General features: G+C 38.7%; 1 protein-coding gene across 1 annotated transcript in view; it reads right to left on the minus strand.

Annotated features, from left to right (window-relative positions):
- Positions 1-15,127, minus strand: part of LOC100729132 (protein kinase C-binding protein NELL1) — a 647,616-nt gene that overhangs the window by 187,089 nt on the left and 445,400 nt on the right. Inside the window, exon 10 of the mRNA XM_063256783.1 lies at positions 11,245-11,340. Coding sequence (XP_063112853.1) covers positions 11,245-11,340 — 96 coding nt within the window. The remainder of the gene's footprint in view (positions 1-11,244; positions 11,341-15,127) is intronic.

The following is a 15,127-nucleotide window of genomic DNA, read 5'->3' on the forward strand; positions in this document are numbered from 1 at the left end:
AGAGTGATATTGTTTAAAAATATTGGCTGAGCTACAGGGCTGGGTTATGGGGAGAAAGAACAGGAGAGTGAAATGGAAAATGAGCGTGATGCACTGGATGATGAGAAATCAGGGTTCACACAGAGTCCTGGAGGGGAATTTAAGTTCCATGTGAGAGAGCAAGGAAGCTGTGGAGCAAATATGCTGGGGCAGGAGGGCAGGAAGGTAAAGAGAAGCCAGAGGATGTCAGCCACCTCATACCGTGGACAGAGGCTGCGGCCAGGGAGATGGCTGGGGTGAGAAAACCCTACAGAGTTCAACAGGAGGAGATTTGGTTCTGAGCTGGAAAGGGGGAGGTGTTAAGAGTCACCAATAAAAAAGCAATAAGAACCGTGGGAGTAATAAAACCCAAAAAGTCTAATTGTTATTGTAAAAAAGAGAGGAAAGGAAGGTGGACTAAGGGATATAACCTTAGGTATGTTCGAGGTTGTAGGATGGAAAACCATATTACTGAGCTTTTGTTGGATCATTGAACAGAACTGTCTACAATTTCACTGTATGAATGTCTACTTTATATGCTTTAATTTTGTAATTTGGACAACTGTTTCTGGGAAGATAATATGTAACCTATTAACTGGTGATTTCTTACTGTATATTTTTTTCTTGAAATTCTCTATTACTTGTACCCTTTCACTGCTTTGTTTTTTCATGTCCTTTCTGTTATTCTCTTTAAATAAATAAAAAAAAAAGACTCACCAATAATACACCAGCACCCTGTAAGGGAGATGGGGTTTATATCAAGGGCACTAAAGATCATTTAGGGTTGCTCAGCAGGTAGTGATTTTGTTATATTGTCTACGAACTCCACTGGCTGCCGTGCAAGAAAAGCAATTCTGAGAGGGAGAAATAAGGTTGGGAGCTGCAGGTTGGTCTCTGAATGTCATTCTAGGCCAGAGACAAAGGGCAGTGGTTTGGATAAGAAATAAGCCTGAGGAAAAATAAATGCATCCTGCTCACTGACTAAATGGGAAAGAGAGGGAGAAGGAGAGGTTAGGGTAAGGCTCACTGCACGGGACCCGGGAATGTCACGGGTGGAGGAGAGAGAGGCGTGATTCACATCACGGACTTCTCATTCTTCCCATGACAGCTCCTGCTCATGTGGACTTGTGGCTTGGAGATTAATAAAAAGATGAAGTTTTAATTCATCAAACTATGTAAACTGCTCTGTGCCAGATACTGCCCCACTCTGGAAACACTGTGACCATAAAATAGACAAAACCTCTGCTATCGTGGAGTTTATCTTCTGGTTGGGTAGCAGAACCCTGTAAAGAAAAAGAAAAAGGAAAAGAGAAAGAAAAAGAAAAAGAAAAATAGCACCACTGTGGCAGAGGGCCATTAAGTCTCTGAAGAACAATGAAACTGAGAAGGAGGAAGGAAACATGGCATTCGTGCTGGGGACAGGGATGGTGCAAAAGGAAACAAGCAGAAATCTCTATGACAGGAGGGAACTGAACCCAAGATTCAGCAGAGCAACACTGAAGCACAACGAACAATGGGGAAAGCAGCACTGATGGGTTCCAGGAAAACCAGGGACATCATTACCGCCAGCACCGAGGAGATGCAGCTTGAGGAGCAGAGGAAACACAGACCACACAGAAGGAACAGCGAGCCAGGCCAACAGCAAGCAGGGCCCTACAGGCCATTGGAATTATTCTGATTTACTCAGAGTGAAACTTGGGAGCTATGGAATATTTGGAGCAGAGGATTGAAAAGATCTAGCTTTTGGGGGGCAGAGTGTATACTGCAAGCCAAACTCAGGCCCTGGTACTTGCCAGGCTGGTGCTGCGCCATTGAGCTATGTCCCCAGCCCTAATTTATGTTTTAGTAATGGCCCATAGTCCAGGTGCTGGTGAGTCTAGAAGCGCACATCAGTGGGAAGAAGATGAGTGAGGGGCTTCTACCATCACCAAGAGTAAAGAAGACAGGGACAGCATGCCCAAGGCGCTGGTGGGGACTCCATATGAAGCTTGGACTCTACACACACCTTGAAGGCCGAAAAAAAGAATGTGGACGTTGGGGAATGGTGCAAAGGAGAAGCAAGGATGACTGCAAGATTTCAGCCTAGAGGATCTGAACAGACAGACTGCTCAGCTCGGAGAGAAAGACTGTCAGGGAGGCAATTTGATGGGACAAGATTAGGATTATTCCTCACTCTAGGAGACACCCAGAGTGCTACCTTGTCTACTGTATTACACTGCTATATGTTGATGACCACCATACATAAATCTGAATATATGATACAGGCAAACAGACCCTTACAAACAAAAACCCAGAGATATAAACAAATAACACTTCATTGACTGAAAGTAGTGTAGCATGGCTAAAGTTTAGGATTTATATTGAGGAACAATAGGAGTTAAACCTGCAGATGCAGGCAGAGGTCTAATCACAGAAGTCTTTATCTATCACGCTATGGAATGGGGACGTTACCTTTTCAGGACAGAGGGAGCACTGAGAGGTTTTCTTAGCCTGGTATCCTTCAGTAAAATAATCTCCCAAGATCTCTGTCATTGGCTAAAATTGCTGCTGCCTGAAGATCACTTCAAGGTCTCTGTTAAACTGGAGAACACTTAAACACCACATTAGTAACCAAGCCAGAAATGGCTTATCTTTGGAACCAGTACTAAAACAAAGACATAGATCTTGCTTTTTGATTCATCTTATTTTGGAACCAAGCTGAATCCTTTCAGTGAACTACTTTTTCTAATCTGTGCACTCTGTTAGGGAAGAGAGATGCATGTTGTAGGTTACAGTCCTTTGGGTCAACCTAGTGGCTTCAGGTAGCGTTTTTTTTTTCCGTAGGATCTGCAGTACAGCGTTCATTCTCGGATCCAGAGACTCCGGGAGAGTCACTAATGAAACTGTGTAATTCTGGACTCCCTTTGGTCATATTCTCACACAAAGATGACTTTACTTCCCAGTTAGTCATTACACTTCAAGTTACAGTCACATTGTTTTCTCCAGGACATAGGATCAAAAATTAGTTTATGAACCTGACTCCTGACTTTCATAGTTCAATAGCATGGGCCTTGCTGGCGGGAAGCCAAAGCTTGTCATCTAAATAGTCAGGAATTATTTTCTGCATTACTAACTAGACAAGGCAATCAGTATCAGCTTTCACTTATTTTATGATGATTGTCAATCTGTTGCAAAGATTGACTTTCTTCTCTGATGGCAAGGTGCAAACAGCTTTATGGAAATGCATGCTGACTAAGCTACTGGAAATACACAAAAGTTTCCATATTATTCTGTCCGTGGAAATCCCCCCATCTCTATAGCACACTTTACTGCAGTTACCCTTCAAATAATATTCAACAGGGATTGTCAATTGTGGTCTGTAAAATGAAAACAATGTATCAAGCGAGATTTAGTATCCGTATCTGTACTCACTCATTTATTCTTTTGTCAGCTATGTATATAAATTGAAAACAGGATATTAAGATTGGACTTTTTGGTAAGTTCATTATGGAATAGTTGCTAAGGACCCTCATATCCCAAAGCTGGGTGCTAAACAAACATTACAGCACTTGTCAAATATCCATTTTGTCTGCTTTAGGCATTAACCAGTTTCCAGCTCTTTGAAGACAGCCTTAGAAAGTCAACAAGACACTGATAAAGTAAGACTAAGGCCTCTGTTGGAGAAAGGCTATTTGCCATGGTGGCAATTCCGGTTCATTTTTATTTTAAACAGAAAAAAATGGGAAGAACTTTCTCCTTAAACTCATGCTAGGGAAAGAGGCTTCAAAGGCACTTAGTTCCTCTGGCTGTAGAGGGACACAGCAACTGGCATTTGCCTCATGTCTTGAAAATGTAAGCATACATGTCTGAATCTCAGGCTGCCTCTGTATCATGGCAAAGCAGAACAGTGCTAGCAGCCATCCGCCCTGTTCGCAGTGTGACAGGGTGTGAGAAAGAATCTCCTTTAAGGGAATCCTACGAGAGAAAATCACCTAATCACATACCAGTGGGAAAGGCAAGAGATTCACAACAGAGAGACTGACCTTCACCAGTCCAACAGCTAGGAAGCAGGGCACAGTGGCTTTGGAGGAATGAAAGGATTGTTCTCTGGGGATTAAGTGTGACTACCTTGGGTACAGAGAAGTTGAGCAATAGGCAGAAGATTACATTTTGGATTTAGTCTTTTTTTTTTTTTGTTTTGTCTTTTTTTTTTTATCGGTACCAGGGATTGAACTCACAACTGCCTGCTTGCAAGGCAGGCGCTTATGCCGCTGAACTAAATCCCCAGCCCCCTTGGATTTAGTCTTACAAACGTTAGAATTCCAACTCCACTGTTGATTGGCTGGATGACGTTTATATTTGTCCTCATATTGGTCCACTCTGGCAAATGCAGGAGCCTCACAAGAGGAAACAAATCAAAGCTACTGGACTCACCTTAAGTGTGCAGTTGTTTAGTGTAAGTTTCACACCATAGATAGACCCAGCATGAGAGCTCAGGCCTCTGAACTTCAGTGCTGTATTGTTTTACCTGTTATAGGACACAACTTTAGTTTCCAGGCAGTTACTGCTTAGGAACAAAAGCCACTGCTTCCAACAGTTGTATCAAAAGGACTTGAAATCTCTTTGTCAAAGAGATTAGAGTGAAAAATATGTATTTTTCCAAATATGGTCCAGGTAGGGTCCAGAACTCGGTGGTCATATGTCTCCAAGGGATTCCAAGTGCCTCCAAGGGGATCTGGAGTGGCAACTGTGTCTGGAGCTCTGAGGAAGTGGGTAAAATCTCTACCCAGTTACTCCTCCACAGCCCAAAAAAGTGAAAGGCTGGATGGAGAGAGGAAGAGGGTGCTGAATGAGGAAGAGCCTCTTCTGCTGCTCCAAAGTAGGAAGACTTCAGTAGATGTGAACGTGTGAATGCGGTCCCTCTCATCTTCCAGTTCAGTGTCTCTCTTCCCCCCACCTTCACTGCTGGAAATACCCAGTATGCGGATCCTTCAGCCAAAGTCATACTCATTTAACTGCACTGGAAGTTCTGACAAGCAGCTGTATCCATGTTTTTACTGGGTGGATCAAGGGGAATTTATCCGGATATGCAACTCAAAGAAACCTCAGAGCTTTCTCTTTCCTGCTTTTAATGAAATCACGAAGCCAGTTGTCTTCATTTTAAACACTTTACCAGAAGCAGCACTCATCATAGAAACTGCCATTTACTGAGCATCTACTATGTGTCAGACATCCTGAGAAAGCACAAGTTGAGAAAAGTTCAGTCACTCTGCCAACTATAATTGCTTTGTGTTCATCCTATGAACAGACGTCCTCCACAAAGTCCTATGATGGCCGGAGAGGAAATTGAAGAGTCTCTTCTCTGACAGGAGAATGGAACTATAATCCACTTTCTTAATGATCCCTAAAATCTCATCTCAGATATAGGGGTCAATAAATCCAATGCAAATAGAAGGATGCTAATGTACTTCTCTCAAAATAGGGGAAAGATTTAAAATCAGGAAGAATACACACCACTTTTTCCCTGGTAGATGGACAATATACTTGAATCAAATCATTGTGCTCTGTGTACATATTTGCAAGTCTTTGGGCCAAAGAATGAATAACAAAATAAATTATCCTACCAAAAAATAACTTTCTGTAAGGAAAGGTTAAAATATATATGTCCAGTAATAAGAAAAATTAAATTTTTGTGTAATGTTGTTCTCAAGTTTTAAAAAATCATTTCTTATTTAAAATGTAACTTGTATTTACTATAGAAAAATTGCAAGATTCAGACAAGCAAAACAGGAAAATAATCACCGAAAACTGTACTGAAAAGAGATAATGCTGTTCAAAGTTCTTTGCTTCTTATTCGGACATGCTTACTCAGCCACTTCCTAAACTTTGGAAAACCATGGAGCTTGTAAGAGTTTCAGTAGTTATGTGAGTTTCCTGAATAACACTTAAAATAAACAACTAATTTCCAAAACAGTTTTAAGAAAAAGCTGAGATCTGTTATTGTTTACAAACATCACTTGTTTTCCCAATTGTTTTACACTAGACTGCAGTTTGTCCAACGGTGTGACTAACACTGCCCAACTCTTGCAGTCTGCTTCAAAATGTACTGGTTATAGACACACAGTGTTTATACGGTGGTACTAACACAATCTGTAATTAATCTAACATCTGAGCAGAAATGTGGTATAATTGGCTGCTGTCTCTGTACCACCACAAATAAACGTCTTAATACACAGCTCTGTCCAAATTCCTAATAAGAGTGCTTAATCGATTAGGTTAGTCATGGAGAAAGCATAATAGTACAAATTCTCCTCAAAGTGTGTATTCTAACTTTAATTCTGCATGAGAAAATTTCTTCTTACTGTTCACAATTGAAGCTTTCTTCTGCGAAGTATTATTTCTTAAGAAAAGCCAGGGTTAGCACCCCACATTTCCTGTAAGGCTGGGACACCCACCGGCTTCTCATCAATAACAAGGCCTGGACAGAAAGCAGGCTGCGTCTCTGCAGCTACCTGATTTTTAAGACCGTGAGGAGGTGTAAGAGCTCATGACGGAAATCAGCCAGTGTCAGACATTTCTTTTTTTTGTTTTAAAAAACAACAAAAAAATAAAAATGATGATACAGAATTTCAAAATATAATAGAAAATTAACAATATATAATATATTTCATATTGTTATCTTTAAAGTAGTTCAGATTATGAGATTTAAGCATCAAAAAATTATCAGACAATCAAACAATGACAGCACAAACTGTTCTTTTTGATGAACTAACAAAGATTAGTAGTATAGCTACCTAAATTGTATATATATCTTTTCCCTTCTTTCTTTTCTCGCTTCCTTCATTCCAGTTCTTTCCTTGTGAGCATATTCTTCCCCTTTCATTTTCACAATATCTGTTGTACAGACCCTTTTGGTAGTTTTACACCAAGGAGACAATATGATATTTACCCACGTGAATCTTATTTATTTCACTTGTGGGTATGGTTTCAAGCTGCAAACATATACCTAAAAAAGCCTCAAGTTTATCCTTATATATAATTAATACTCCATTGTTTGAGAATACAACATCTTTTTATCCATTTCTCAATTGATGGGCATTTGGGTTCTTTTCCAAGATTTAGCTATTGTACATTGTGCTGCTATAGATATGGGTGCACGTGTGATGCTGTGGTTTTGAATTCTACTGGGAAAATGACCTGGAAGGGAAATAGCTGGATTGAATGGGACCTCCAACCCTAGTTTTTTGAGGAATCTCCACAGTGGAATGTCAGACTTTTCTGTGATCTAAAATTTTCCAATTACATTTAAAGCCAAGCATTTCTAAAAAGTTTAAAAGATTCTTAAATTCCTTTTGCATCTACAAAAACACTTGTAACTTCTACATTTCAATAAAACTAAGATATTTGCTCTAAATATATAGTATGTCATATATTTTATATTTCATATTATATATCATACATCACAACATATCAGATAACATGGTCAGGGTTTCAATGGTCATAAATTCATGACAGTAAGACCCACTGCCTTTACCCCTCCCTGTAACGCTTCTCACTTTGAGCACACTTATCCCATCCTCCCACCTTTCTCTGGAGCAGTCCTGCAAGTCCTCGTCCTGAGCATCTGCACTGCACTGTGCCCTGCTCTCCTGCCTCTATCAGCACATTTACCTGTGACGGTCCTTCTCCCTCTGGTGAAGTCCAGAATTTGCACAGTACCAGGTCCGGGGATAAAGATACATTATGGTGGTTTTTTTTTTTTTTTTTTTTTTTTTTTTTTTTTTTTGACAGAAATCGTCTTAAATGTTTGACCATTCATCAAAAATTTAAAATTCACTAAAAGTCTAAGAAAGTTTATTAAAAGTAAAAGGCACATTGCCATTCATTCTCCTGTAAAGATTCTAAAGACGCCTTGCTCTGAATGCATTTACACTGTTGTTCTGGGACATTTGTCTTTTACATCACTAAGTTAAAAATTTTAAGCATTCCCAGGAGATTGATCACCCTTTGCATAAACCCTTTTTATAAAGAAAAAATGTTACATCAGGGCCAGGAGTTCTTTAAGGGGACACCTTTTCCTAGCAGAATTCATTTAACAATGTCAGAGATACTTTTGACTATGTTAACTGGAGGTGCGGTACCCATAGCATTTAGCATGTGACGTCTAGGGACCCTGCTAAATATCCTACATGGCACAGCCCAGTTCTGCCCAGTAAGGAACCATCTGTTTGTTCCACAGTGAAGTCTAAGTTAGGAAGTTCTGGTCCAGAAATAGCTCCATGCCTTGTGTTTAGTGCTGCTTGCAGAGTTTCAGGTAGCAAAGCTAAGTGGGAAATTCAGCCTCACTGGCATTTCAGAGGAAAACCTCCTTTTATGGAAGCTCACATATAGAGTTTGGCTCACTGATTTTACATTTGGGAAGTCTCTCAGAGGACTGTGGTTTTCCACTGGGTTTGTGTTCTTTGCATTGGGTGAGCACTGACTCCTACTCTTTAGCTCTTAGGGAGGCTGAGAAGAGAACTTTCACTCCTCTCCACTTTCTAGGGTTGTTACAAATCTACAGTCATCTCATCCTTCACACATCTCTGCAACCAATTCAAGTCACAAGCAAGGAGAACAAAGGTAAGAAAGAGAAGAAGTAATATGCTGTCCAGAAACCCTGAAGCAGCGTTTGCTGATCCCTAGTGGAGTTATGGAAAGTTAAAATTCACTGAAATTTTAATCAGTGGATAAAAATATGGGGAGTTGTACATCTTGTGTTACATGCCACAAATGTGAGACCACAGATATCGACTTATACTTGCATATGTCCATTAGCTTTGAGTCTCCAGGATCCTGTGTGATTATTCACCACAGAGAGCCTCTTTAAGGGGTTATCACTGGTGAGCAGCAGGAAGCCACAAGTCAGCCCAGTCACAGCCCTGACCCATTCACCCATTCATGCATTGGAATACCTTGAGCACAACTGATTGGGAAAATGTGTATTTTATCCCTTCCATGGGAAAAAAAAATCCACGTGCAATTAGCATACTGGCATGACCTTGCCACCTATGAAAGAAATCACCACATGCAGAGAAAGCTTGTTTGATTTTTAATATATTTTCCATTCTGGTGACAGTGCAATTCAAGAAATGCAATTACTAACTTATCCAGAGAAACCACAGGCTGCCTATCTCTATTTATTTCTACTGCTGGTCTTGATTTTCTTTTTTATATTTTCTGTTCCACATTATGGACCAGAGTGTAATTGTTAATTCACTCACCTACTGATGAATAGAAAAAAGGACAAAGGAAAAATTCACATGGCGTAAGAAACCAGAATCAATTTTTCTTGGACTCTACTGAGAAGCCCACTCTATGGCAACCCCCGCTCTCTCAATTATTTACAATACAAAAGAACAATGATCATATTGATGCTGTGGTAACACATTGCAGTAACTTAAGGAGCTCGGTGACAAAGTGGATGTGGGGACCACCGACCTCCCCAATATCTTCTTCACCCAGGCTAGAAAAGCCAACCATGAGTCCATATTTTAGACACAATCCCACGTGTTGCCATTGAGAAATATGAAATTTAGGGGTACAGAATTCACGTGTGATAACTTGAGTTTTAGTCTCAGTTTAAAAAATTGCAGCAGTTAATGAGTTACTTCAGCATTAGTTTGCCATCCATAAAATGGGAGTAGAAATTCTGTCTCTTTTATTTATCTTGTTATTAAGAATATTTGAAATGCCCTAATGCACTCAGCAAATGGCATTCCAATATGGGAATATCCATCATTGGCATTTCCATCATCAAACTTTTGTGATAATTACTTCCTACAGATCTAGTACAGGCAATCACAGTAGATCTAAAGGAAGTAAAGATGATCCTTATTTTTTCATTTAATTAGAAAATCTCATTAAAATTAAATGTACTGCAATAAAGGCAGGTGTGAAGCTACCATTAAGTTTCTTTGCTTTAAACAAATACTCTTCAGAGCCTGAGATAATTCTCTCATGCTACTTGAGCACAGTATTTGACACTTGAATGTCTTTTTCTTAAAAAAGAATAAACCAATCAATCATTTTATGTAGTTTGGTTTGTTGATAACATCCCCAAATATGAGCACAATGATGCAGATATAATTCACTGATTTCTGTGTTGAATAATTTACGTAGTTGTGAATCAGGGTATGTATCCTAGGTGGTGTCATAGATATATCAGTCAGGATGGAGGATAACAAATGGGCTAACATTTAAAAAACATGATCCATCTGGGGATTTAGCTCAGTGGCATAAGTGCCTGCCTTGCAAGCCTATGGTCGTGAGTTCAATCTCTGGTACCGGTAAAAATACAAAAAAAAAAAAAAAGATCCACATTCAGAAATTTTTAAACATGAAGAGAAGAAAATAACAACCTTTTCTGCATTTTTCATATCAGATAAAGATAATTACTCTTTCATTTAATACCTGTAATAGGAATAATGACACAGAATTCTATTTATTATCTGTGCTATAGAAGGCATCAAGTGTGATATACAAAAAAACCACAATGCAGAGATTTAGTGCTAAGAAAATGCAAGGGAAAGTAAATTTAAATACTTACTTTCACAAGTCATAAACCCCTTGCATGCACTGACATGCACATGGATGAACATCAATTTGATTTTTAACACAGACTGAACTTTTCCAATGAGTAAGAAAAAAGCTTTCTCTGCATAGTGCCAAGTGCAAACACCACATTTAGTGAAGATTGAAAGCTACACATCACGAAATTTTACTAGTACTAATTGGCTTGTTATCAGGTCCATGAATGATAACATTCCTAATGAACCAATATTAGAATACATTCACAAGCATGCAAATAATCTTGCTGCTAGAGTTATTTAATGCACTTTTATGCAAGGAGCATGTGTCCCTAGTTAGATTCTGTTGATGCAGCAGATTATTATAATTCTAATAGGCCCATATAATGCTACTCAACTGATGGTAAGTGGGGCAGGTCAGTTCATCAGGCCTTATCTCTAATTAGCACTAAAAATGCACTGCAAACTATAGCAGAGAAACGACTTGACTGGAAGGGCAAATAGAGCTTTATCTTCAGGGGGAGGAAGCCTATCATGGTTCAACCAAAAACTGACCCTTTGAGAGAATCACACTCACCATCAGTCACCGTGTATTACAGAAACCTGTCCCTGCGTAGAAAAGGAGCCTCCGCTCTTCCCACGTCATCCTCCCCACCCTGAAAACACCAGGCCGGATTACCTTTCTCACAGTGGCTTCCTGTGAATCCAGATGGACAGGCACATGTGTTAGGAGCCACGCATGTTCCACCGTATCTGCAGCCCTCTTCACAGAATGCTGTTGGGAAGAATGGCTCTGCTTAGATAAAAAGTAGTCAGGAAATCCACGGGAAACCTATGAGTGTTGGACCTCTTTTTGTGGTGTCAGGGAACACACACATCTGTAGTTGGCAAAGTAAGAGTTTGCAAACATAAAAAGAAATCAGTTTTATAGTACCTATTTCACTTTTTAATCAACTGAAATCATGGACAAGGTGTTTCTTACAGGTTTGCCTGTGCTAAATGCTGGCTGGCATGAGCAGCTACTGCTGTTGCTGTTATTATTGATATATCTGAAATCAAATAAGAGAATCCAAGAAACTAGGAGGGTAAGATCTGGGGGAAGGCAAAGCCTTTTCCAGTGCTTATGATTTTATACCACATTGTCTTTCACCAACCATCTTTTATGATATTTTTTTTTTTGCTTATAAGTAGGAGTTTTTGGTATTTGATAAATTTTTATAACATCATAATTTAACTCCTTATTTTTATCTAAATAAACCATTTCCAATATTTTGGTAATAAATCAATGAACTGTTTTTGTAGTTACAGTGCTTAGTTTACCCCTAAATGATTCCTCTGGTGAAAAGGCCTCAGTGCACCAAAGCTGCTGAAGAGAAGGAGGACTATGCCACTTCATAAAGCTTTCAGAGTTACCAACTCCATCCCAGGGCTACCCTGCTGACCTGTGCAGATCTGCTGACCTATGAAGATTATGTTAGCTCCCCCTGTATGCAGCACTCACAACAGGACAGCATAGCAGCCCACCCCTCTCCACTGCAGCATTAAATACAATCGTCCATTCACACAGAACTGGTTACCACCTACCACCTCATCCACTGGACTGTGCAGCCCACAGGACAAGTAGCAAAATTGCTTTTGCTCACACTCAGTCCTAGTTGTATCTGACTACATAGCAAATCTCAAAAAATATTGTTTTGAATTCTTTCATAGCTATTCTGCAGATTGAAGATAAAAAGCTCTTGTTATAAGAATTTTGAATCACTTCCAATCAGTATACCATACTGTCTCTTATTGTTAAACAACCAATAAGTCAGCATACTATAAAAATACATTTAAAATAATATCAGTGAAGATGATTGGAAGCATTAATCTGGAGTAGCTTTTATTATGGGAGACAAATGTTTTAAATTTTAATTGCAGTCCAGAAATATCACCCACCCTGAAAAAACTGCCATGGTTGTATTGTGCTACTGGCATCATCACATAATCAATGTTAGTTTAGCTTTAAGGAATTAAATTATTTGTTTAGTTGAATACAAGTCCGAGTACCCAGAACTTGTCCCAACAATCTCATTTCCATTTCCTATCACTTGGATTATTTCACGCCCTTGCTTCAGCAATTAATTATGAACTTCACTGCCCTTCCCTGTAAGAAGAGTACACCATGAAATGCAAACACCCTATCCTTAGTACACTTAACCAACGCACAAAAAGATTTATATAGTTTTTACCTTGCTATGCTCATGACAAAATGTAAAACATATAAATAAATATGCAAAATCACTTGTCCCAAAAATTACATATTGTGTGCTCTGGTGACTAACATTTCACATAACATATTTAAAGTATTGTTCTGCATAGAAGTGACTAACAAAAAAGGACAGGGCATTTGCAGTTTAAAAATGACAAGAAAATTTTGTAAAATAAATATACAAGCAGCATCAAAAGAGGCCAGAACTTTGGAAATTGAAAGCTTAATTTTCTTTTTAAAAATTTTATTACTGCATGTTAGTATTGTATAACAAGGGGGTATGTTGTGGCAGTGAGTATACACATTTAACATTTCTTAATAATTTCAGTCCCCTTCTGGCCCTCTCCCTTTCCTCCTGTCTCCCTCTTGATCCTTTCCTCAGCTCCAGCATTCTACCCCTCAGTTTCTATTGTATCTGTTATTTTAATCAGTTATTTATTACTTTATGCATTTTCTCATATTAGCAGACAACATGAGATATTGAACTTTCTGAATCTAACTAATTTCACTCAACATGACAGTTTTTAGTTTAACTTTTTAACAGTACAAATGAAACAGTGTTTCATCTAGATTCCACACACCTGGTCAGAAGACTGTGTGACATTGCACTGTTGATAGATGTTCATGATTTACTGAACCTGTAGTTAGAATTAATAGTGGGAGGTGTCGCATGGAAAGCATGAGATGCTTGTGACACTGTGTGACTGTACACACATCATAATCAAAACCCTACATGAGGATAAAATGAACTGACATTTGTAGGAATGTAAAAAGTGTTTGGCACATAGTTGCTGCTATATAAGTGTTTTGTTTATATAAATCCTATTGGCAGCAGTGTCATTGTGGCTGTGAACAAACTATCCAAGACCCAAATAATATAAACCCATCCTACAGGATGCACAGGTTCATCAAGACGAGTTAAAGTCATCTACTGTGATTCACGATTGATTTATTACAAATAAGTAAATCAGGCCTTGGTGTGGAGATGTCTGATAGATTTTAGCGTTTCATACAAAAAAAAAAGGTGAGACAGAAACTATGAAGTCAGGTGCCTTGTCTAGGACCTCACAGCTACTGAGCAAAGGAATCTCTACCTTAAAAATCTTACCTCTTTTTCATATGTTACAATTCAGGTTTGTCTATAATTTCGTATTCACATAGATAGATTTACTCTTTTTTGAATAATTCAACTGCAGCAGAAATAAATAAAAAATAAGAGAAACATATACTCAGATATTATGGATTACATTAAACAATTGGTGGCATGTAAAAATTAATGAACCTATTAGTACATCACTTGTCTGGGCCTTATAATATTTACAATAAATCTAAATATGTATCTATTTTAAATGGAATTTACTTGATGTAAACAAAGCTTTCATTAACTACTTGAGTATTAGATGGCATGAAAATTTTAAAAACCACAAAAAATAATGAAGTTGTGAGCCATCCATAACTTAAAAACTCTGGGGAATGAATATTAAAATAATTTTTCTTTGAACATCTCATAAAATATCCATTTAAACTGTTGCATTTTGCTCTGAAGTTGGTGGGTGGATTCTTTCTACTGGATAGGGTATGTTCAACCAACAGTGCACCCAGATGTGAAAACAAAGGACTCTGATACTCAGGGGACATTCAACGTATATAGTGTTACTTGTTGGGTCAAAGCTACAGAAAGAAGTCAGGTCACCACTGCCCTGTCTTGCAAGTTTGTGAGTAAATGGGCTATTAGAAACTAGGATCCAAATGCTTATTCTCAACTTACTGATTGTGTAACTTACAGCAACTCATTTCACCTCTTTTTCCTCCATCTCAAGCAAAGCAATGATTAATACTGATAGCACTAATGTTGTGAAAGTTAAACTCACCAACATTAACCACAAAGTACAGTGCAAAGCAACTGGAATGTTCTTAAGAACTGGAGGAAACTGCCATTTTTGTTATCATCAGGAATCTTCTTTTCAAGACACCAATACTGGGATAGTTAAACTGGATTTTCAACTTGATAGGCTTGAGAGCAACTCAGGAAAGAAACATAGTTTGTGTATATTTTTGTAGGTCATGGTCTCTTCCTCTCTGGCATAGTTACTAATTTTTGCTTCCTCAGTGACATAAAATGAACACTATTACTCTAACATACACTTCTGCCAGGATATTTTTGTTATGCAGACAGCTGATGATCATTGGCTGAACCTGCAGCCATAAACCAAATATACTTCTCCTCATTTAGGTGTGGTGGTGAATATTGAACCCCAGTGATGAGAAAGTTGATCAGTCTAGAATACGGGTACCAGCAGTGGAATCACTG

This window comes from Cavia porcellus, unplaced genomic scaffold (genome assembly GCF_034190915.1).
Source record: "Cavia porcellus strain 051 isolate PalLab524CR breed Dunkin Hartley unplaced genomic scaffold, mCavPor4.1 scaffold_9, whole genome shotgun sequence".
Classification (NCBI taxonomy): domain Eukaryota; kingdom Metazoa; phylum Chordata; class Mammalia; order Rodentia; family Caviidae; genus Cavia; species Cavia porcellus.